The sequence below is a fragment of the Nomia melanderi genome, chromosome 6 (assembly GCF_051020985.1).
Source record: "Nomia melanderi isolate GNS246 chromosome 6, iyNomMela1, whole genome shotgun sequence".
In the NCBI taxonomy this organism is placed as follows: domain Eukaryota; kingdom Metazoa; phylum Arthropoda; class Insecta; order Hymenoptera; family Halictidae; genus Nomia; species Nomia melanderi.
The window spans coordinates 4034314-4059361 of NC_135004.1; the positions used below are offsets into that span (position 1 = coordinate 4034314).

Sequence of the window (25048 nt, forward strand, 5' to 3'; positions counted from 1 at the left end):
ATTTGTCTAATTACACTGTACCATGAGAAACGTGTTTATTAAAATTCCATTAATCTTAAACGGTACACTCTAATCTCTATCTTCTTCGTCACTGGTAATTAAACAACTCCATTTTCTTTATTACGAAATGCTTTTACCTTAGCGCTTTTCTTTATACTAGTTTTATCGCCACGCTTTGTCTTTCTCGACAAATCATTCCCTATATTTGCACTTAATCTGTATACTTATTTTCAAGAAAACTTCGCAGTTTCGTAATATGGAACATTGTAGAGGTCTCCGGAAGATTTATGCATTTTTCCATCAGAATTACGTATTACGCGGGGATTGTTTGTATTAAATTGACCGCAACGCAACTATGTTCTTTCCGCGCCGGTTAAAAATGCAACTTATAGTTCCTTCGAAGAAATTGAGTTCCCGAACTTCGCGATTCGTTTCCTTGCTCTTCTCCTGGAACGATTCAACGAACAGTTGAAAAGTTCGGTGGAAGGTAAACCCGGACACGTTCATCGGAGAGTCAGTGCTTCGGTGGTCGTACCAGTGCAACGCTCGTTGCCAGTGCAATAAAAGGGAACTACTCTCACTTCATAGTCAGATTTCTGTTATGTTCGAGGTAGAAGTGTCAGAGTGTATAAGCGATTCAAAATCGACGAAGACAGCGTTCGCGTCTTTCGGAAGGGTTTCCGTAAATCTTTATTATGGGAAAATTGTTTGGGAGACTAAGATAGTGCGATGAATGGCGACAAAATTGTCGGGCGACGATTAATAATAATGCTAATAATAATAATTGAACAAAAAATAATAATAATAATGATAATAATAATAATCATAACGACAGTAATAATAATAATGATAACGATGATGATGATGATGATAGTAATAATAATTAATTTAACTATAGACCTTTGATACAAAACAACTAGACTGCGGGCTTCATACGCTCATAACATTCGTAAACGTATGAACACGATAAAAATAAACGATTTTATGAGAATTTGGAGAATGGTATTTCTATTGAATTTTGTTGTAAGTGATTGCCACTTTTTACACTAAGTTAACTTATTATTTATTTCATAAATTTGTTTTAAATTTCTATGTTTTTCATAGCATTAATATTTTTTCATAGCACCCATATTTCTTTAACAGTTGAATCAGCCCGGCATGAGAAAGTACGTACAGAAATTAACTTGACCTTGGAATCTCTCATTACTACACCTGTACAATAATCATTTATACCGTATAATGTGCTATACAACTTTCGTATAAACATTTTCACGAAATATTCAGTTTTTCACGTTTAAATATATATATATATATATATAATATTTATATGACACATCGGCGTCGAGTTCTATTGCCCGTGCTGAAACTTCGCGGAATCTTAAACGCTCAATTAAAATGCGGTAAACCGTATCTTTTGATAGTCCAGATTCATTTTCCAGCAATCGTTTCGAGGACTTTCGCTGAATTTTTATTGCTCCTGCGCACTTTCCTGCCGTTTTTTTCTTAGTGATCCCCATTCTTGGTCAGCCCGGCCGAGTATCGTCGTTAATGTCTTCTCGACCTGTTTCGAATCGTTCAAACCAGTCGTAAAGTAGTATGCGCGATAAACAATTATCGCCATATACTTTTTGCATCGATTGATATGTTTCGGTGGGCGATTTACCAAGCTTAAAACGGAATTGAGTGTTCAAAGATATTTTTCTTACTGTTACACGAAAACGACAATTGTTTTGAATATTGTAACACGGATTTCGAATGATTCGAAAGCTGTAAAATATCGTTACTATATAGCTAGTTCTACATGTAACGCATAATAACCAAGGTGCAATTTTATTTTAAAAGTACATACATTTTAATTCATCGTATCTGTTGAAATTTCCGGAAATTGAGTTACTGTAACAATGAAATTGCAGATTTTCATGTGAATTCAAAAGTTAGGATACTAGCTTGTTACTAAGGATTTTAGACATATTTTTATTTCCTCGCGTTGCCATTTTGGAACACGTACAGAAATAAAGTTTATCGAGATCTTCGTTTTAGAGTATTTCACGGGTCAGAGGCCGCTATGAATGCATAAACTTCCGCAGTCTAATGGTAACCGAAGGTAATGCGAGGTGTTCCTTTCTTTCTCGTTTCATTATGTTCCATCGGAGTGTGAACAAGCGCGGATAGTGTACAGAGTGTACGAGTAAGTTACGTATGTCGTAGAATAACTTTAAACTCAATTTATACTGAGCTTCGCATTTCTAACGAGAGAATTTCATGCTCGAACCCTTCAATCGCAAGTTCTGCCGAGGGACAGAAAAATCACCCGGAACTCGCTTATACAGCACAGCCATCCGATGGTTAACGCTGAAACCCTAGATGCGACCGTTTCGATTGTCCATCAACAATTCAATAAAATAGTTAATCGAGTATGAAGTTAATGATAAAAGTATTGAATGTAACTAAACAGGACAATATTTAACGATAATGTTCGGTGAAGGCATGCGTGAAATCGAGAGAATCTTGCGCGATCGGAACGACTCTAGGCAGAATGAAATTCCTGAGATTCTGATGTTCAATGGAAAAGTATTTCTTCAATGGAAGATTCCTTCGTGTCAAAAATAAAACATTCATTCAGTGAAAGATTTAATCGTGTCAAAAAGAAAATGAAACTAATGGTCAGGTTTTTCGAAAAATGTTGTTTCAGATTGCTACGGGACAGTCGTGTGCTGTAACGCACGAAATCTGTAGTCTGTTAATCGTAACACTGTCGCGAATCGTTTTTATTCGGCCCACACTGTTACAACGGTTGCGTATACGTATGCGTGCGTGTGTGTACGCGTGATACTGTGGATTTGTGGGAGAGATGGAGGGAGAATAATTGTCTTTCATGCGACACGATATTTTATCCTATCATCCATTCGCAGGAATAAATTGTATCATAACTCCTCGGATTATACACATATACACTTATGAGCGTCTGTATTCGATTATGTACCTCGATTTGTATATATATTAAAAGAACAAAAAAAAATGAATTGATCCCCTATGGGGGAACGTTTTAAAAAGCGAAGTGGCTGAGTTTAGTACTTTTCTGGTACCTTTCGTAGTAGTAATTAGAAATTCGACTGGTACCTGTTAAATTGTCGTCCATGGTAATAATAAGTTTAAGTGTTAATTGCAGATTATTTTAGTTAAATATTAAATATTAATTATTAAATAAATATTTAAGTTAAAGATTGATCCACGGTGTAAGGATAGTTTTTCTAATCATTAATATGAATTACTTAAGTGAGAATATCTGGTTCCCTCAAGCCGCAAATTAAGTTCAAACTTTATTGAATTAAAATGATCGAGTGTTCTGTTTTTAAAATCTGCAATGAACAATTTCCATCCGAGGTAACAATAAGAAACTTCGCGACGAAACACGCGAGTATCATTATTAAAACGGAAGCGCGGGGATCCTTTTGTGCCGCCACGCTATACATTGTATAGCGAAAATATTAAATTCTGCTTCGTCTGCCATATTCACCGAACCGTCGTCTAACAGATTTTCATTTAATGTTTCCAAAAATATACAGGTTGATGGAGACCCGACAAACGTGACAGAGTTAAACATTTCATCAAACAGCTGGAAAAGCTTCCTTCACGATTTTTATGAGTTTGCTATGTATATCTAGAGATCACAGTCGATGAACAGAATACGGCGAACTTTTAAAATTATCCTTCAGCTCGTCGGTTAAATGTTTCATTTATTGCAGACATTTACACAACAAACACAACTATTTCGTAATTCGATCCATTAATTTCAATCTACTTTCGTATTTTCGCCATTGTAATTTTCACACACGACAGTCAGACTATGTAATCGTACGTTGACCCTTAAGTCGGTTTACCAAAACGCTTAACAATTTCATTTACCTAGCTTTCCAGTCATTGCAATTATAAGTAGTTTATATTTTCTTTTACATATCAACATTGACTTATAACTTGTTAGAAGCTTGAAAGATCTACCGTAACACTTAACCTCTTACACTGTGATTTCTTTCGCAACTACGCTCGACAGAATTATTTTATTGTTCAGAGTCTATTAGAAACAGATAAAAATTTCTCGTTCACTTAACGTCTACGTTAACTCTGCAGCATTATGATTAATAATAGAAAACTAATATTTAATTGGGGCTGGAAAGGATTAAGTAACACATATATTTGTTAAATTTTTATCTGACATCTTCGCCAAGAGTGTGACTCTTGTGTTATAGCTCAAAGGATTGAAGGTTAACTAACAAAACGCGGATCATTCGATTCCCGAGCGTTCGTCCGACATACAAAAGTACACTCGGCGAACAAGATGTAGTGAACTCATAAAATTAGCCTCTCGAGGACCGTAATCGGTGAGGCGAGACCTAAACAAGTTTCGTAACTGGTCCAGAACGCGGCTTAAGCCGCACTGTATCCCATTTTGGGGACACTGATTTGTGTATGGAAACCGATGAAAAGCGAATTGGCGTTAGCCTCTCTGGCCAAGTTCCCGACGCTCCGCGCCCCGTTTCGACTTTTCTTGAAGGGGACCGTGCCAAGACGAGAAGCAGGCCTCGCCACCGGTCGAAAATCCGTTTTTATGGGCTCGCTACACCGTACCCAGAAACTGTTTAATCGAACGATATATAGCAAACATATAAAATCACCCCGCCGCGGACTGTCATTGACGGAAAGAGATCTGATCAGCTGTCGAGCCCGTGCACGCTATCCCGTTTTAGAAACACCAATCTTTATAGCGAGACTGATAAAAATCGAATTCGGATCGTGGCTGCAAACCTCGCGCATCTGGACAAGCTACTAGGTCCTATATCAAAATTCAAGAATGGCATCGTTCTAGGATGGAAATAATAAATTGCGATGATCCAATGATTTATGAGTTTTCTGTGTACATCTGTCTATAAATATTTCAAATTTGAATGAAATATTTAGCATTTATCTTGAGCTTCAAGATCTCGATTCAAATTTATGCAAAGAAAATCCTTCTGAGGTACGAAAAAGGTCTTATGGGATTCTCCGAAGCAAACATACGAAATTTCTGTATGATGTCCATTAGATGACTAGTGAGAAGGTACGCGTCGTGAATTAAGAAAACCTAATACTGATTTCTTCAATGAACTGCTCCTAGAAACGAAATACAGCGAAGAAGCGAAATAAACTTAAAATTTCGTTCCGTTAAACATTACCTGTTAAAAAACTACGACCAGACAGAACCATTAAATAGAACTCGTTATCGTCATATAAACTGTTGAAGAATTATTTGTCATTCGCCTCCAAAATCGATATACAAGATCCGTTTTCAATTGTTCAAAGTATAATAAACAGTTGACGTAAAAGTTCGACGAATGAATCTCATTAACGTAACAATGTATTAATGAGACAAATCTCTCTTATTAGCGTTTCTCGATTTAACGAGTAGTCACGCAACACCAGGAAAAAAGCCGCCGCCGCTGCAGTCCGCGGCTGTTTTGTCGGTCGATATACATCACCGCGAATTTATCGCCGCGTTTATTTCTGGTGAAAGCGAATCGACGCGAATGAATTGGACGAGTTTTATGATGTGCTCCCATATGAATAAAAAGCAGAAAGTGTCATGATAGTGGGAAGACGCGGCGTCGGATGCACCATGACATCTGGAGAGAGAAATGCGGGCTTGCTGCCAAAACATTGGATCGACGTCGACGTACATATCGCTGACGGAAATTTCCGTTTGAGAATCGGCACCGGTGGGATCGCGGAAATCGCGGGGACTTCGAAGACTCGTCGCAACGAATGCTGCTGCGTTGGCATTGGAGAAATCAAAAACAATCGTCTCTATCGCAGAGGCAAACGGTAAAGTTGTTTGTCCGAGAATTACACACCCGAAACGTCCTCCCATCGTTTGATAGAGGCATAAATCAACAGACTCGCGGTTCCAAATATTACTCGCAATTTCTCAATGTTCGTCGCCTCGACACCTATCCATTTCCGGTTCCTTCCTGCACTTCATTCGTATCGTTGGGCGATGACTCGATGTCTAGCTAAACAGCATAGAGACAAAAGCCTTTTTCGCTAAGTGTCTTGTTTATAGTTTTAATTGGTTACCTGTAACCGTATCGGCGAATACCGAATTAGCATTGAAAATGAGATGAGAATAGATGAAAATTGATCAATTAGAAGACTCGCATTCCTTTTGCTAGCATTCTCATTAGTGACGCAGAATATGTAATGTTGGGAGTTAACTTGATGTCTAGCAAGGTAGCACAGGAGCAAGAGAAGTCTTTCGCTAACATTGAGTGTCCTGTTTATAATTTTCATTGGTTACGTGTAACCGTAGTGAGGAATAGTAAATTAGTATTGAGAATAAAATGAGAATAAGTGAAAACTGATCAGTCAGACTCGCATTTCCCAGCCCAGCCGTCAAATGATCTCTCAGCTTTATACCCAAGATGGATAGCTTTCTATCCAGTCCGCCTCCCATCCCCTTTCTAGTGTGAACGACTGGATAATAATTATCGTACCTGACAGGCAATCAACGACGACAGCTTAACGTAAACACAGATCATCCGATTGAGAAACCAGGTATGTTCATTATGCTATCAATTAATTAATTTTAGCTCATTGATTCGTCGTTCAAGATAATGCAGGCCGGTGGAAAATGTTTAATTTTCTTAGATTGTTCAAGCTTTATTTAAGCTTGTTAAGCTTTGAAATTGATATCTAACTTATCTTAATTTAACCTGCACATTTTCAGTTTTATTATAATTCGACAACTTTTTGATAAGTTTCTCGGTTTCATTCGCATTTAACTGTCATGTAAGCAAATAATATAAATACATAATATTTTATCGTGTAAATAATAGGTGAACATTGAAATTAACATTCCTTTGCAAATTCAAAAACGAGCGAATTATTGAATTAGACGTAGTCCTTTGATGCTTCCCAGATTTTCACAAAATTATAATCTAATTACATGGAAAAATAAAATTATATTTGTAATTAGAACATTTCAACGATTTAAAACGGGCAATAAGGAATACCCATGAAAGAAAGGTTTCTATTACTTTAATCAGCTTGAGAATCGAGCGTTACTCTAAACGTCCAACAAACACTGAAACATTCTGCAAGAGAAACAAATAAAATTTCTCTCGTGCAAAAGCTTTTCCATTTCGTATATTTTTCACCTTAAGATTATTAATTCGCATACCTCATTAAAGCAACGGTTAGATGCGTATCTTCTGGTGTCCTATTTCCGATGCGGTGTCCAGTGCACGAACCCCCGATGAATTTATGCGCTCACGCGGCGGCACCGTATCGAAAGGCATGATAGCAGGCCTCCATAGTTGATTCATCATTTCGACCTTCGTCATCGACGATCACCCGTTGTAATTTAATGATGCGCCGCGCTATCGGATTGCCAGCGATCCGATTCTTCAGCGTGAGATTCGAGGGTTAATTAATTACAGCAACGACGCCCGTCTCCGGTTACCACGCCGGCAATCGCAGTCGTCGGTAAACGAATCGTTAAAGCTTTGCAGCTGGAATGTTTTTAAATTTCCTCCCCAATGACTCCAATTATTTCGAGTGTTCCGATTGAAATATGCTTCAAAGGACAGCTGATTGATCGAAAGTAATACAAACAATTTTTTCTGTTAATTATATTGAACATAACAGATACAATTAAGAAATGTTAAATATATTTTCACCCTCGTGCAGATAATCGATTACCTATTTTTTATATTTCCTTCTTTCCAATTTGTCACAAAAAGATTTATTCAAAAATATTGTAATACTAAATTTAGTATAGCCGTAAATATTTTGATTGCCTACGCATCTGCGAAAGAATCACGTCGAGTCATACTCAGTAAAAGAATATAAAGAGTTAATCGTTAAAACACGCGTCGTTACATCAGGCTTTGGGTTACTTGCTTTCAACCCTAATCGCGATGCGTGACGATTTTGCGGGCCAGGCCGGGCCTGGCGCAACAATGCCGAGCCTGGCAGGGACCTCTGCGGCCTCGAGAGGAAACGGGATACTGGAATAGATCGGATTGCAATTATCCGGCATTCACCGCTTTTCCGGGTCGCATTTATTTTTAATCCGGCCGATGCAATGCGATGCGATGCGATGCGCGCGGTTTACGAGGCTGACGTCAAGCTGCCTAGGCGTGGATGATTCGCTCCCGTGCACTTCGGCAAATCGCCAGTGTGCCGGTGATCGATTGATCATCCCCTCGTTCCGATCCCCTACATCCACGTGAACAATATGGGGTGCCCCAATAATATTGTTTCTGATTTCTAAATGAAATTGAAATGAAAATGAAATCTTAAGGATCCGTAATCATCCTGATAAGATATAAGAATAACAATATTACTGTGGTTGTTACACAAAACCGGACAAAATGTTTGTAATGAGATAATAAACAATGTAGAATCCAGTTACAGTAGCTAACAAGTAAATATACCTATAATAACAGTAAGAAAAGGAAACGAAGACAAAGGCAAATTAATCGATGAATGTATAAGATAGACTTAATAGAGTAAAATAAATATAATGTGCAAATGTCGGATTCTATCCCTAAAGACAGAACTACTTTATGTGTCAGACACTTTAGACACGATAAGGTTTACCGAAACTTTTCGGTTCTTCAAAGATAAGATCAATATAAGGGTTTCCAAGAGAGATACAATTTTCAAATAAAAACAGATATTTTATGATTTAGATTTTGTGAAAACTGATTCTTACATCGGCATAGTATAGAAAACATTAAACTTGGTGAAGTCGCGGATTGGAGATACCTGCGCTGACACATGGAGATATGTACATCGGGATCAAGTGGCCCTCGGTGAAAGATCTCCAGGCAGCCTTCTAACAAGACGCAGGGTATTGATTGTAGAAGAATGATAATGCTGAGAACTACAAAATCGAGTGACCCAGCGAGGAGAAAATGAAAATATTATTGTTTGGAGAACCTCTAGTAACCTGGGTATCTTAATGGTCTAGCAATAAGAAGAAGAGAATGTTGTTGGTGCAGGGTTGTTAAGGACTATGAAAGTAAATGACTCATTTTCAGTGGTGAGAAAGGAAGAATATTGGTGGCACTATCGCTAAGCAGTAAGGGTATTTGGTTCAAGAGATCCTCGGATAAAGATCACCAGGGAGTCTCCTAATGAGAAAAAAGGAGTGTTAATAGTATAGAGCTACTAAACACTGTGAACCTAAGCAACTCAGGGTTGAGAGGATGTAAGTATCGATGGTACAGGTTTCTGTGCATTTAAAAGTTCTAGTGATAATGAGTAGAATATGTATCATTTGAATTTAGAATTCACAATATAGAATATAGAACTTAGGATAAAAAATTTAGTACATGTAAATTGAACTCAACCAAATTTCTACACAGTCCTGAAATTTTTTAATTACTCTTTCGATTGGCATACGTTTCGTAACTGTACATTGCCAGAAAATCAAATTTCCAATATAATTTAATACATCAATTTTTTCAATCGCAAAGATAATGTAGTAATCGACATATGATCAGGATAAAATGAACTAACCGATGCTGCCCTAAGATATTACTCCTTTGTCCCCGTAATTCGACTAAACTTTTTAACAAACGACTGTACAACTTTTTTATCGGCGCATAATATCGAGCTAACGAAGATTATCGATAGAATCGTCTCCCATAAAATGCTTAATCATCAAGAGCTCGTGTTAACGGGGCTGGCTTTTCCTCTATGCGAGCATCTCCGAGGAGAGCTCGTACGAACAATGATCCCGTGAACTGTTTCGATGTTCGTCGGAGGATAAACCGGTCTTCAAGATGGGAACGAGGAGATCGAACCTGTGTCACTGTTCCTATCTCGGTACCGGCCACTTATTTTCGCTCCGTCCGAATTCAATGGCAAAAGTGGCTGGCCGGTTGCCAGCAACGCTCCAGTTGCACGTTGTCTTTTTACAACCCTTTTGGAAGTCACGTAGAAAGCACCCACCGGCGTTGTTAATTTTGAAAGGATCCTTTTATTATTTAAAAATAACCAGGAACTATAAACCAGTCACTAAAATAATCCAATTAAATTTTGTTTGTTTGCTCAGAAGTTGATCGGTGTCAGCTTCCAGTTTCATCATTAGTCTCAATTTATTATAAAATATTCTTAAGTCGGCTATTACTTATTTATAAACAAGAAAAATGAATAAAGTAGATTATTTGCAGGTATTCAAGTAATGTCTGCATCTAAAATCGATTTTTAATTTAATTTTCATTCTTAATTTATTAGTAAATGATATGATGATAATGAAATGAAATGATTGATATGATAGAAATCATCTGTTGTATGTTCTTACTATTCTTACTATATATATATATTTATACATAGATTTCTTTAAAAAAAAAGATAATGTAGTTAAATGACGGCTATTCCCTTGTTGGATTGTTTAAATGTAGTAATGAAGCAGATGACTAGATGGCGCAAGAATCAGAAACTGTTTCATGTGATTGAATATTCTATGCTTGAATGAGAAGACTTTATTTGAGATGAGAACAAATGTTAGTTAAATGATTTGTTCAAAAATAATTCATTCAATATTTTTATATCGACGGATGGAGCAGATATCTCTCTCATTAATACTCTCGATAATTAACCCATAATATTAACGTGCTTGAAAATCCGCCATAGTGCTGTCTGGTGTTTCTAGATTCTAAATCGACGCGCGCATTGGTCACATGTACCGACTTTTTGTGCATAAACTGTAACGTAAATTTAAATTTGAGTGCTTCGAACACAACAACAGTAAATTTCGTGCATTACAAGTGGTATAGTTGTTTTTGTTTCAATAAAAGTATTTTGTTCATTGTTTGTGACACTCGTTTAATGAATATTTTTAAAATTCGACTTACAAATACTACTTATTCAAATTACGATAAATAATACTTGTGTATAAATAAAAAATATCTGTGTGTTTGATAATGCGAAAATTTAGTAAAGTTTTTTCCAAATGTATAACTGAAATTCAAAAGTTAGTGTGCATATTTAAAATAACCAATTAAGTTACACACGATGATTCGTTTAATATTTTTCCCGGTCTTTTATTCATTTGCAATCGATGGAAGTAGAATATTGAAAGAAACAGGAGAAAAACATTATCAAATAATAAAAAGTATATATCATTCCATTAGCATTACAAAAAACAGTTTTTACGTTTAAGTACTTATGTGATAAAATTCTTTCAGCAAAATCTTCTGTATTGCATGGAACTTGTTGGCATAATGCTTTGACAACAATGAAAAGTACTTGTAATAATTTAAATGATGAAGAGCATTCTCTTCTTGCCCTAAAACTGATGAATTGTTTTTTAGAAGATTCAGGACATACAACTTATGATTGTCATTTCAGTAATTCAGATATGCAAAGAAGGTAAATTATGTATATTAATTATATTCTTGAATTAACAGATTCTAACGTAATGTTTCTTGATTTTGCAGAGATTGCATCAATAATATGTCAGATAGAGCATTTAATGCATATAATGAATTTTATATACATACTACACATATGTGCTTTTATCTAAATTATGAAGTTTGGCAAGCTCAAACTGATAACACCATTAAACAGTAAGTTTTGTGTAAATACTAAAACTACATTTTAAAGTAACATATACTTAATATGATTAGATTACATCAAGTTTCCACAAGAATGAAAGATCAATTACTAGAAGCTTCAGAAGTACAGGAAGTTATGTTAGAAAGTCAAAAGGAAAGTTTAAAAATGCAAAATAAACTCTTAGATCATGGAAAAGAACTTGGTGTAGTATTGAAGTCTTCATCTGAGAGTGTTAATAATATGGTAAAAGATTTCAAGTAAGTAAACATTTATTTTAATGAAATACTTTAAGCTTTGAGGGATCATGTTACTGACATTGTCAATTATGTAAGAATTTAATCTATATAGATGGTAATTTATTTTATTTGGTTTTTATACATATTTGCGAACAATACTTGTGTTCCAATAATTGCTAACTATAATAATAATTTTGCGTATTTAGTTTTACGTTTTTAATTTATTATTACAAAAATTAAAAATTATTATTATTTGCAGAGAAACAGCAAAAGATCAAAAAGAATTATTGTTTGAAATATTTTCATATCTACGCACTTTTCAAAATTGGATTATTGGTGAAGTTTCATGGTTTCAATCCATTATGTATTACACTATTAGTTGTATTTTGTGTGCACTATTTAGTTCTTCTAAAAGGACAACAAATGCTAGAATAACGCTTTTTATAATTTTGAGTGTAAATGTTATAATGGAACGCATGTTAGTTCAATATTATGGCAATACTATGTTTCATTCAGAAGATAATAAGGTAATACAAAACAGGCTTTTTATATGTGTTGTAAATTTGAACTTAAGAAATAAATAAGATTGTTATTACTTAATTTAGGAAAGTTTAGTGAGCACAACATGGATGTACAGAAAAATAGCTCTTGGTTTATGTATAATTACGTTGTTCTGTACATACCACCGTTATAGAGATGAACAGATAGAAAACTATAAGGCATTAAAACGCATTGAACATCAACTAAATACTATCCAGGAAGTTACAACCATTTGTAATACCAATCATTCCATTCGTATGTACAACTAATTTGAATCAACTTGTATTATAGAACAAAAATTCAAATTAATTTTATTTATTTGTATACACAGGTTACTCTGCACGATTGGCTTTAAAACGTGTACAGTCTCAACAAAATAAACAGAGTAAAATGGAAAATTCTTTATAATGTATTTCTTACTGTTTCATAATTTTATTTTATAATGTACTAAGTAATGATAATTTAATTAAAAGTATCTTAACATATGCACGGATGTGAATACTATAGCCTTTATTTTCATTGTGATATAAAATGACATGAGTGCTATAACATTCAAATTTCTAAGTCAAATTATCATACATTTAATTCTATATAGTTTTAATTTTTTGAAATTATTACCTACTTTCACCCTCAGAGTACTGCAACTCAGTACTTACTATTTTTATAGCTCATTAAAACATTTACTGTCCACAAATATGTTACAAAAGAATTGGAAGTTTGATTTAAAAAATTAACTAAAAATTATACTACTATAAATATATTTTACATATAATAATGATATAATGTTTCTTATAATTTTTTAAATGTTTGGATATTTTTTTAAAAGATAAGTAAGCTGTCCACTTGTGTACGTGTTACTACCAGGTTCAGGCATCTTAAGTAATCGTGATTTCTTTTGTGTACATTTAGTCTGCTTATAATTTTGCACACATGAATTAAAATTTTTTATCTGCTCTCCACAAGATTTGTCGTCAAAATCATTATCTTGCAAACAATTGAACAGTAGCGATATTTCATATAAACAATTTTTTTCTAAAACGTGAAAACAATATTATCAGTTCAAAATATTTATTTATATTGATCAAACCAAATATATACCAGTCGCTGCACTTCCTCCTCCTTTAACATAATCATTTAAAACTAAAGGCTTATATGCTCGAAACGGTACTTTTTTTTCGGATTGTGGAATTCTTTTCCACAATGCAGTTGTCTGTCTCATTTTCTAAGGACAAAAAATGGTATTAGTGATTTGAGGTTAAGAAACATTAAAACTTGAAAATCAGATATATATAACTCATATTACAAATCATTGTAAAGTATATAAGATATTATGTATAAAGTATTTTTTAATATGTTATTTTACCGAACCAAATTACTTTTTGTAATATTTAAGAAGAAAAATTTTCCGTAATAGATGCTTTTATCATCAATCGTTCTGAACTGTAGTCACAAATACATTTTTTACTTATCCACATTAATGTGTATGAAATAATTGTAGAGAAATGTATAATATTCTTTCACTGTAATATTAAATATATTACTAATATAACTAATATTAATGTATATATCATTAATATCAATACTCATTAATGTATATATAAATATATGTATAATATATACACTATTATTAACTATTATTATTATTATTATAATATATATCTTTTAAAAAATATAACTGTTTATATTAAATTAGGAATCGTAATAAATAGTACAGAGTCACAGATCTTATATATAAAATCTGGTTGGTCTAAATGGGGGGAAACAGGGACCTCGAAGAAGTGAAGTTTTTATGAACAGAATTGTAAAAGACCAAGTTGATTAGTGTTGAGCGTATACTGACACTTCACTTTTTTACACTTAACCTCAATTCTATAAGAGGAAACCATCTACGACATTATTCTTTGACGATAGTTTGAAGACTACTTGCAAAGTCCAGTTTAACGCTCCTGGAAACTCTAAGTTGCTTTTAAAACGATCTATAACATTACTAATTGAAAATTTTATCTTTCGTATTATTATATATCAACGATGGACAAAACTAGGAGTAAGTGTTGTATTTTTTAATAACTATCTACATTTATATCTTTCTGACATACTTTAGTACCGATAATTCTTACAGTGAACTTTTTTATTGTATACGTATTTTAATTATTTCTAAATATTTAGTGTTTGTACACTTCCGATATGTGCACGATAAAAACGTACAATGAATTTTTCTTTCATTTCATAAAAGACAATCAACAAACAAACAATTATCATAAAAAGTTTTACATCATTTTTTCATGTATTTATGCTATGAAATATACTTGTTTTGTATTAAATACATTTTCTCAAAACCACTTTCTAACTTCTTAAATAATAATATATCGTTTTTATGTATTTATGACTTTCTTTAATTTGTCCAATTGGTACTTAAAACTGACGACTAATTCCTATTTTACATAGACCTTTCTTTTACTGATTACACACATTGTACTTACACAATATTCTCAATGCTATGAGTAACTCGTTGCAAGTCACTGTTAAAAGTAGGTCTGTTACATAATTTAATTCTAAACGTTTTTATACGAAAGGAATTTTGTTAGTTCACAGAAATTCAAATTCTTTTGCTATTGGATTATTGACGGAGAAAATGTAATTATTAAAACTACATAATACAAATATTTATTGCGTATCTTCATTTATTTGTAAATAAAGAAAAATCATTCTTAGGAAAGAATTAATCATATAGTCGTTATAGGTAAACAGTCTCAGTGTTCAGATAGGAAAGGACAATGATTGTGCGGATATTATTTACGATCGTATAGAAGCTCGATGTTACGAACGGATAACGTGAGTCGTATGTATCGCATGATGCTGTTGATAAGTCTGCGGGAAAAGGCATTATCAGTCCCACGCGTACTCAATCGTACTGCTCTTTTCAAAATTCATGCACATCACGCACATTTACATTGAATTAAATATTATCGCCGACAAAAAAATTTTCCATCAATAATAGATTAAACATAGAAGACACAGATGTTTTAATAATATAATATATAATATTATTTATTTCACCAATAATCACTATTCCTTTGATGCAATTAGTTTTTAATCACATGTGCAATTAAATAAACTATTACAATTATTCCAATAAGTAAGTATATAAGAATATTTATTTTTTAAATAGGTCTCATATTACTTTTTTTAACTAAATATGCACTTCCGTTAGTAATTATGTAATAAAACATTTAGTGATAGCATCAGAGATTAAATATTTGCAACAAAGACATTTTTAAATTCATTTATATAACCTTTTTTAAATAGTAAATAATATCGTAATATTACGATATAATAATATTGTAAAAGTAGATTTTATCAGAACATGAATATTGTTTGTTAATATTATGCAACTTTAATACTGATCATTTAATAGCACTCAGGATCAGACCATGTTCGTTATCGATAGATTACTGTTAGCTGATTGCAAAAAGTAAACTGTGATTTTCTTAACTACAATCTGTATTTATGGTATTATTATTCGTTTTTAACTATATTTTGATTATTAGCATCTTATCTGTCAATGAAATGATTTTTATATAAAAAAACGTACCAAACGGTACATATACATTATTTTACCATTTTAAAACACCTATCCAACTTTATCATCATACTTGTAGTGGTATGCTATATTTGTATTTTTTCGAAAAGTTGGGAGCAGAAGAAGCTGAGGAAAATATATGTTCGGTGAATAAAACTTCCAAATAAAAAAATTAACAGAACATAATAACTAAATTAAATAATTAAGTGACGTACTAAACAAAAATTAAGGAGTCACATTATTTTACAAGAATAATAAAATTAAATTTCACATATTTACTCTTACATTAACGTTTTTCTAAACATTCAACGTAACTGTATATAAATTGCAACTACTGTTGGTGTGTTGCACATACAGTATTCGTGGCAAAAACGTGATTCCGATACGCAAACACATTATCATCAACAGTCACGTTAATTTCTTACAGTTCCGATTGATAATGAATCGTCGTCATCGATATCGCAATTGAAATCTACATTGATTATAATCATTCGATTCCATTCAAGGACTACATTAGACAATTTGAACACATCACTCACGTGTTACTTACCGAATCACTGATACCCGCTAGAAACTCATACTGACAATCAGCCTTTTACTACATAAATGTTTACATGCTTGCATAATAACGCTCACTGTATACGTATACAATGTCACCGTAAATGCGAAATATGTTCGTGTATACGGATCTAAAAAATGTAGGTTAGATAAGAAATGTATATAAATTAATGAGTAATAAATAAAATTAGAAATAAATGGAATTAATTGGACAATCTACTTGAAAAATTTGTTTGTAACTACAATTGTAATTAGTCTATAAATATATAAACTTAAATAAATAATTTTTAATCGCATGTATTAAGAAAAAAAGTTGTCAGTCGTTTATGGCGTCGTTGCGATGAACGTTCTTTTTTCTTTTTACAGATTAAGGAAATTGATTTAAACAACTTGTTTACGGTTTGCGTGAAATGTTCTAGATGAAACAATCTATTTCAATAAAATAACAATTCTGCCTTTTCCAAGTTACAGCCCTTTACATAACAATGGGGATTAGAATGGATTAAATCAAAAATTCTATTTGTTATTAATTAAAGTCGATGTTCAAATTTCATTATTTAGTTGAAGATTTTGAATATCGACCAACAATCAATCTTTAGGGAGGAAATGTAATTAAGAATATGTTTCTTCTTGTTTTATTGCCATTCCTTACTTTTGTACAATGTCTGAACATGTAACGATGAGCCTAATAAACGAAATGTCATTTAAGGTTAGGTTTAAAACTATCCATTTTTTCTGGGCCCTAGGTGTTTGACATTTTTCTCTTTTTTCAAAGAAAATTATCATTCATGATTAGATAGGAATATAATGCATCTTGATCTAAAAATTTCTCTTACAACTGTTTCTTTTGTTAATGCCCTTTATGTAGATTCTAAATATTATGAATAAATAAAAAATTGATAAATTTTGACCGTATATCATTTTCCATCTTACAATGGTTTATCATTGTTAGACGTGAAAGAAATTTGTAAGAAATTATATTCAGTGTGCTGATGAAGATTCGTGACTGTCGCATCTTGCTAATTCATTTTTCATATTAGAATGTCCTTGACTATAAGGAACGCAATGTATTTGTACTCCAACCACACGTCCATTCCTTTGTATATTAGACAGTCATAGAACGTCCTCGTAACCGAAAGGACATTATCAAACGCAGATACTGAGATTAGGCGAACGCAAATACGGTGCGGTGGTGATCTTGAACATTAGAACCTCAAGTGAAAGTCATTCTATGGTGCGTATCGAGATTTGAAATTAGGATTTGATTTTTTTGGTTATACAGCATGAAGTAGGACCGACTGATATAAGATATTGTGGTCCAGAAACTATTATTTAATACATCTTTCTTATTTTACAGGATTTGTAATTTTTTAAATGTTCGTTTAAATTAAAAAAAAAATACGTATTTTATTCTAGTATGTCCGCATTTTTGTTTTATCGTTGTTTGTACATTTTTGTTGTAAATTAGATGCGTTGTAATCCGTTCGTACTATAATGCAAGTATAAACCATTACAAATTAAGTTATAGAAAATTGCATCAGGAAAGATTAGGATCTGTAAGTTTCCAAGTGGAATCAAAATTTTAACGAAGGCGATTAAAGTATTTTTTACAGCAAGATATTACAACGGAATATTATGGAATAAATACATTCAATATGCTTACAAAATTTAATTACATTCCTCATGTTTATGTACAACGTGCAAAATGTACGAATATTTTAATCGCTTCATGGTCATTATTCGACTGTATGCAGACTTCGCAAATACTTTTTGTGCATGCGTTTCGTAAATTCTGTTTACGAAACGGAATTAGTTCAAATTTTGTTGTATTTCTTCCTCTGTTAAGATAACGCGGAAGTATTTACTTTTCAGCGCAAAGGATGATCTTGTCTTATATAACAGAATGAATAAGTGGTCTACTTTACGTAGCCATTTTTTTGTTAATAACGGGTGCATTGCGAAACAAATCGAACATAACAATGTTTTTAGAATTGGTTTATTATGAGAGAAAGAATCGTGAACGAGTTTTTTTACTGTTTTAAAAAAGAGAACGGTTATTTCAATATTTATGTTCTTTTACCGTGAGAATGAAAAGACAACGAAACTGGAGAAAATGAATTTCTTGTTGTAATAACGCAAAACCAATTACAACTATCTACGTACTGAACAAGAAATTATGGAAAACGAATGCATATAAATAAACGTGAAGCATTAAAGATATCTATAACAAAACTATAACTACAGCTGAGAAAGTATAAGAAGATATTAACTGTAAGACTTAACAAAAGCTCTCTAATATTACAACAAAAAAACAGTTATACGTATCAAAACAATAATTGACAAAAGTAATTGCATAATATCTCTAGCCTATTCGTAACTATGTTAAGGTACATTCCGATAACAGAACAGTTATTTATTAGCTATTATATTTCATTCATAAATAAAATTCGAAAAAGATGACAGTTCCTTTAAACACCTTTTTCGGATATTATTCTGTTGATCGCTAAATTGCAGATATTTTTCCACGCAAGTTGTTTCGCCGAATCATTCGCCAGATTAAAGGAAAAAATTATATTCAGATTGATCATTCGGTTGGGAAGAGCATTATCACATAAACTTGTAAATAACTATAAACATAAATTGTAAATTATAAATAAAGACTGTGAAAGCTTTAATCGAAGTTAAAAATGGAACGAAAAATAAATCTTTCGTTGGTAAACATAAACGATTATCGAGTGTCATTATCATGCTGTATATATGGAGGATGAATAAAGAATAATTGCCGATTATCTGGAACCACGTAGTAACGATTACACTTAATCGTTTTCTTCGCCTCACAGATACACCTGAGTCATTATATATTGTACTTCGGAACGTAAGTACTTACTCACATCTTCCCAAAGATGTGAAACACTGACAGCAGTGAATGGCTCGATCAGTCGGTGCCGAATAGTTGAAGCGATCGGTTCAAGAATCATCGTGCGGTTCTGGCTCAGCTCGCGGTGCGCACGATTGCCGGAAAAATACACTGTTTCCGATATTTTTTCTGTTCGTCACGATCAAGACAGTGTTCCCTTTGTAATCATGTTGAGTAAGTTACCCAGTGCTTGTGATAACCATTATTTCCCCCCCCCCCCCCGTAACGATTAATCGTTATCACCATTAATTTTTCCATCCCGAGTATCGAAACACCGTTAAATCCCTCTAGGCATCATATTTATAGATTATTCATGCATCAGTGGAAGCAAGGACAGGTTGATTTTCAAAGAATTTTACATTTTCAATCGTAATCAATATTCTGTAATCATTGCGGCGTGATGCTGTTTACAAAAATCTTGATACTTTTTACTTCATATGTTAAATGAAGAGGAAGTGAGCGGTGAAGGTCGTTACTATTGGGTTGAATTACAAATAGGTTTGTCGCCGATTTTAAGAATGGTTAAGTGAATGTTAATTTTGAGTACAGTCTGTGAGAAAATGCGATTTTGATTTTATTCGATCTGACAAAGGTCTTATCGAGTAAAAAATTGAATAAATGATGCGGTTGTAATGGTCAAGGACTGCGTGTTCGGAGTGCCTTGTGTATTTAATACTCTTTTTTTTATTTAACAGCTAATTTCTTTTTGATGTTCCTGTATGTAATCTATCGTGGCATGTATGTGTACATTTTTCTTTTTAACTCATCGTTTCTAACGTGTAATAAGTTTCTACAATTTTTTTATACAAGTCGCTGGTGTTTATACAGTAGCGTGTAAAAAGTGTCGTTACCATGATGTGGTCAGTTCTTCAACGTTACGTAAGATTCTGTGGAAGCGGTCTGTAGATTGAATATGAAGTAACTCACGTATTACCTACACGTGATTTGCGATATGCGCTCGCATACACAAAAAAATTGTGTAATTGATTTCCGTTATACGATTGTCCAGCCGGTTGAACCAAAGAAGAAATTAATTTTGTCGAGAAGATAATGTATACAATTGAAAACGAATTCGTATACTTCTCAGCTTTAAATTTCTAAATTTCTAAAATATTGTACAATTACAATTCGTCTATTTCAAATTTCTCATTAATTTTGATGGACACTTTAATGAACCAACAAACACGGGCAACGAAATTTCAATATGTTTATTGTTTAAAGTCTCTTTTATTTTTACATTTTTACTATAAAAATATTTTCGTTCCTTCGTATAAATACACGATAGATCAAATATTCGTTTAAATTTGGTTCTCTAAAATTAATTGTTTGTTAAATATTTGTATGTATGTCCGAAAAAATCGAAAATCTAAGAGGCATTAGCAATATTTGTTGCTGCTTTTACCGAGTGGAGTACCAGACAAATATAGAAAATGTAAACTATAATGATATCTTATTAAGCAAAAAATAAGGTATTAATCGTAGTTTTAGCGTTTTTAATGATAGTGTACATAGTTTCTAGCTATTTTATAATGGCAAACTTTTATTACGTAAAGACATATGCTATTTTAAAAAATGAGACTTAATTCTCAATATAACATTTAAAATTGATTTTCTTTGCTGATTATTATGTTTTATAAATCATTTGATTTTAGTTTTAGAATGTTAAATGATAATTATAGATAAATACATTTTGAAAATGATATTCGCATCAAATGTCGTACACACTTCTGATAACAACAGATTACAGGACTCTCCACAAAACGTTTTACTGTTCAAGGTCGCCTTAAAGCCATAATGTCATGGGTCATTGAACTCATCTCCGTACAACGTGACATTATGAAAAACAGTTGTTAATATGGAAAAAATGCCAATAACTTTGAAATGACCTTCAATATGACTTTGAGAAAATTTTCCTTTTTTTTCTTTCTACTATCTAATAAACATTTTGAAATCATTTAAATATATTCCTATTAAACATTTCTTCTTATTTTCGATACGAGCGGAAATAATATAAATGTTCATTATAAGTAAGTTACTGTATAATAATTAATACTCTACGGATGTTCATGCAAATACGGATCTCATAAAAAAATTGTTTACGCCATAAAGAGTTTCATCAAACTCCAAATGAAATAAAAATTGGTGTACGCGCCTGTAATAATTAAATAGTGATTATTGGAGTAAGCGGAAACTGTAAGTAATGAATAGACAAACGGGTTGAATTTTATTTATCAATCCCCAAAAATCCTCAAAATCTTCCTTGCTGAAAGTTAAGCTTCGAAGAAAAGTTCTTTAGAGCTATTCTTTTGTTTCGTTTTTTTGCATCACCATTTCAGCTATCCTTGTACAATGAATTAATTTACATATGTTATACATCAAAGTGTGTGTGCAATACACTTTTTTAAACTTATTTTTAAGCAACATAATTATTATTTTTACACTTTTGTATTGCAGAGAGGTCTACAGAAGAGAGCCTGCGCTTCATCAGGCAGTCCCTAAAATCGGATGAAATGGATCACCTCGAAGGTATCCACTTCGATGGACTGTATCCGCACGTTTTCATCACACTCGGTGCTTCTGTAAGTGTTAATATATTCTTAAAGACATGATGACTGTACAGTCAATGTGCTTACAGAGTGCTTATCGTAACGATATGTATGATTTTTATGATACTTGCGATAAGATAAAGAAAATAGATTAAAAAAATTATTGATAAATAGTTGAACGTGGTTTCATCAATTCGGTACGTCATTTTGAAGGACGTTATATTTTTGATTTTATAAGTTCATGCTGAATGAAACTACGATTTCAGCGACATATAACACTCTAAATTTTAAATGATTTTCGTACTCAATTAAGTACTATGATAGTTGCTATAGCTTGTAAAAAGTGATCTAAAACACATCAAAAGTTACAATAGTTGCCATCTTACTATGAGCACCCAAATACTATCAATCTGAAATGATTCACATCCTTAGAATCCTGAATGTGTTTTAAATTGTTCAATATGAAGAAATGTTCTCTAGTATTCAATCTTCTTTCAACCATAGTTTGTTTCTTCTACTAAACAAATACTATTTTATTTTAATCCCGTATATCCTGAATTATATTATTTTAATTCTTTATGGCTATCTTTAACATATTTTCAGGATATGAAGTACAGTATGGAACTGGAATACAATCATGATATATACAATTCCTTCAGCAGATCTGATTAACGAATTTATCGATGATTACAGGGTGACTTAGCCAGAAAGAAGATCTACCCGACGTTATGGTGGCTATTCAGGGACAATCTTTTGCCAAAAACCACAACTTTCTTCGGCTATGCGCGGACTCATATGACGGTCGCTCAGTTACGTTTAAAGTGCCATCCCTACATGAAGGTAAAACCAGAGGAACAGGAGAAATATGAGGAGTTCTGGAGACTGAATTCTTACGTTCCCGGGTCATACGACTCACAAGAACCTTTCGAGTTATTAAATAATGAATTGAAAAAACACGAACAAGGCTACCATAATGCTCACCGGTTGTTCTATTTGGCCTTGCCACCGAGCGTGTTTGAAAGCGTCACCGTACACATCAGAAATGTTTGTATGGGCGACAAGTAAGTGCATAATATAAGAATTTGTGTAAAGACACTTATTCGCACAGACTAATGTCAAGTTTGAAGTTTGTGACAAAATTGATTAAATAGCTCTAGTACAGATAGATTAATTTTATAAGTTAAGGAATAATTAGCAGTGTAAAATTCTGCAATATTTTTTGGATGTTTAGGCATGGGTATTTAGACTTACAACCAGCTAAGACTATAGTTCAAAGTTGATATTAACATCTTTTTCATTGCAGAGGTTGGACAAGAGTGATTATAGAGAAACCATTTGGCAGAGATGCAATCACATCACAGCGTTTGTCTGATCATCTAGCATCCTTGTTTAAAGAAGAACAGATTTATCGTATTGACCATTACTTAGGCAAGGAAATGGTTCAAAATTTGATGACACTCAGGTTTGGTAATAGAATATTTAGTCCAACCTGGAATAGAGAAAATGTGGCTTCTGTGCAAATTACATTCAAAGAACCATTTGGTACACAAGGGAGGGGTGGCTACTTCGATGAATTTGGAATTATTAGGGATGTGATGCAGAACCACTTGTTGCAAATCTTGTCGTTGGTTGCAATGGAGAAGCCTGCATCTTGTCATCCCGATGATATACGAAATGAGAAGGTTAAAGTCTTAAAGTGTATGAAACCGTTGGAACTAGAGAATGTAGTGTTAGGTCAATATGTTGGGGATCCTGATTCAGATGATCCTGAAGCTCAATTAGGCTACTTAGATGATTCTACTGTTCCACGTGGTTCTAACACACCTACATTTGCTTTAGCTATTCTGAAAATTAATAACGAGCGGTGGGACGGTGTACCTTTCATCCTTAGGTGTGGGAAAGGTGAATACAGCATTGTATAATTCATTACAATAGAAAGTACCAATGAAGGCATTTTTGTCTTTATGCCGCTTAGTATACCTTGATAAAGTACATTATATTTAATTAGATCGTTTTTCATTCGCTAGCGTTAAATGAACGAAAAGCAGAAGTTAGAATACAATATCAAGACGTACCCGGTGATATATTTGATGGAAAGGCCAAAAGGAACGAATTAGTGATAAGAGTACAACCTGGTGAGGCTTTGTATATTAAAATGATGACAAAATCGCCTGGTATTACGTTTGATATGGAAGAAACCGAGTTAGACCTTACTTACGGTTGTAGATACAAGGTATGCACATATATTGGATTGGTTTTATTAAAAGTAGAAAACAGGAGTTTTTATAATATGTTAATACCTATTGTAGGATTTAAAACTTCCTGATGCATATGAACGATTAATATTGGATGTATTTTGTGGTTCACAAATGCATTTTGTACGTAGCGATGAGCTTTCAGAAGCGTGGAGGATCTTCACGCCATTGCTTCATCAAATAGAGAACGAACAAATTAAACCCATTCCTTACAAGTAAGTTTTGATATTTTAATACTTTGAGACTTTGATCGAAGATCTGAAAATGGTATATGCATTATTAACCGTTTAATAATATTATATACGATTTTAATTTCAGGTACGGTTCTCGTGGACCTAAAGAAGCTGATGAAGTAGCGAAACAAAACAACTTTGCTTATTATGGCTCCTATAAATGGGTAAAGCCATAATGCTTCAGATATCTTCACTATATTCAATATTGTCAATATCATAAGCCACAGAAATCTGTACTTCAATTCATTATCTGTGATCATAGCATCCCATATTTTTTATATCAATAGTTATACGATACTTATCCAAAATTTTATATACATATATAATCAATTTATACAACTAATTTATTAATATATCGAATTATATGGCCTATTAAAGCAGTTTTTAAGCATACAATGGGGAAAGTGTACATTTTAGATGACAAATGAGATATGTAAATGCCTATAAATAAAACGTGATCATTTGATTTATAACTTTATACAATCTCAAGTAATTTATATTGTTATAAAATGTTTTATACACTTTTATACGACAAATGTAATTTATGATATGACAGCTTAATGAACCATTTAAAAATTACAA

General features: G+C 32.8%; 3 protein-coding genes across 19 annotated transcripts; 2 read left to right on the forward strand and 1 right to left on the reverse strand.

Moving 5' to 3' along the window:
* The first annotated feature begins 6527 nt into the window (after nt 1-6527).
* On the forward strand, nt 6528-12862 carry LOC116426567 (uncharacterized). Of its 6 annotated transcripts, XM_031975725.2 has the most exons (9): nt 6528-6585; nt 8727-9247; nt 11232-11288; nt 11358-11415; nt 11484-11612; nt 11673-11858; nt 12097-12364; nt 12443-12632; nt 12709-12862. In XM_031975725.2, exons 3-9 carry the CDS (start codon nt 11282-11284, stop codon nt 12783-12785), a joined length of 915 nt encoding a protein of 304 aa, XP_031831585.1. In that variant the 5' UTR covers nt 6528-6585; nt 8727-9247; nt 11232-11281; the 3' UTR covers nt 12786-12862. The 6 variants fall into 6 exon arrangements, with proteins under 6 accessions (XP_031831585.1, XP_076224318.1, XP_031831577.1 ...); XM_076368203.1 differs by having other exon boundaries at nt 6530-6585; nt 11232-11415; XM_031975692.2 differs by lacking the exons at nt 6528-6585; nt 8727-9247 and adding an exon at nt 10553-11158.
* A 256-nt stretch (nt 12863-13118) lies between these two features.
* On the reverse strand, nt 13119-14966 carry LOC116426592 (small ribosomal subunit protein mS37). 9 transcript variants are annotated; one of them, XM_076368207.1, is made up of 4 exons: nt 14240-14384; nt 13754-13897; nt 13476-13599; nt 13119-13409 (listed from the first exon to the last, which is right to left on the reverse strand). In XM_076368207.1, the coding sequence occupies exons 3-4, from the start codon at nt 13594-13596 to the stop codon at nt 13177-13179; spliced, it is 354 nt and encodes a 117-aa protein (XP_076224322.1). In that variant the 5' UTR covers nt 13597-13599; nt 13754-13897; nt 14240-14384; the 3' UTR covers nt 13119-13176. The 9 variants fall into 9 exon arrangements, with proteins under 9 accessions (XP_076224322.1, XP_076224323.1, XP_076224320.1 ...); XM_076368208.1 differs by having other exon boundaries at nt 13741-13897; nt 14218-14362; XM_076368205.1 differs by having other exon boundaries at nt 14218-14356.
* On the forward strand, nt 14270-25048 carry Zw (glucose-6-phosphate 1-dehydrogenase Zw). Of its 4 annotated transcripts, none has more exons than XM_031975649.2 (7): nt 14270-14421; nt 21887-22011; nt 22672-23039; nt 23282-23880; nt 24006-24211; nt 24288-24448; nt 24552-25048. In XM_031975649.2, the coding sequence occupies exons 1-7, from the start codon at nt 14406-14408 to the stop codon at nt 24640-24642; spliced, it is 1566 nt and encodes a 521-aa protein (XP_031831509.1). In that variant the 5' UTR covers nt 14270-14405; the 3' UTR covers nt 24643-25048. The 4 variants fall into 4 exon arrangements, with proteins under 4 accessions (XP_031831509.1, XP_031831518.1, XP_076224316.1 ...); XM_031975658.2 differs by lacking the exon at nt 14270-14421 and adding an exon at nt 17602-17749; XM_076368201.1 differs by lacking the exon at nt 14270-14421 and adding an exon at nt 19423-19606.

Bases quoted from the DNA above. Each gene is read 5' to 3' on its own strand.
- LOC116426567 (XM_031975684.2), top strand. From the start codon at position 11,059: ATGATTCGTTTAATATTTTTCCCGGTCTTTTATTCATTTGCAATCGAT. The intron at 11,159-11,231 runs GTATATATCATT...AAATTCTTTCAG, and splicing joins ACATTATCAAATAATAAAAA to CAAAATCTTCTGTATTGCAT. The intron at 11,613-11,672 runs GTAAGTTTTGTG...TAATATGATTAG, and splicing joins ACTGATAACACCATTAAACA to ATTACATCAAGTTTCCACAA.
- LOC116426592 (XM_031975738.2), bottom strand. From the start codon at position 14,263: ATGGTTTCCTCTTATAGAATTGAGGTTAAGTGTAAAAAA. The intron at 13,600-14,224 runs GTGAAGTGTCAG...TTTTGTCCTTAG, and splicing joins TTGAGGTTAAGTGTAAAAAA to AAAATGAGACAGACAACTGC. The intron at 13,410-13,475 runs GTATATATTTGG...TTCACGTTTTAG, and splicing joins AGGAGGAAGTGCAGCGACTG to AAAAAAATTGTTTATATGAA.
- Zw (XM_031975631.2), top strand. From the start codon at position 19,870: ATGTTAAATGAAGAGGAAGTGAGCGGTGAAGGTCGTTACTATTGGGTT. The intron at 23,881-24,005 runs GTGAATACAGCA...TTCATTCGCTAG, and splicing joins CATCCTTAGGTGTGGGAAAG to CGTTAAATGAACGAAAAGCA. The intron at 24,449-24,551 runs GTAAGTTTTGAT...TTTTAATTTCAG, and splicing joins ATTAAACCCATTCCTTACAA to GTACGGTTCTCGTGGACCTA.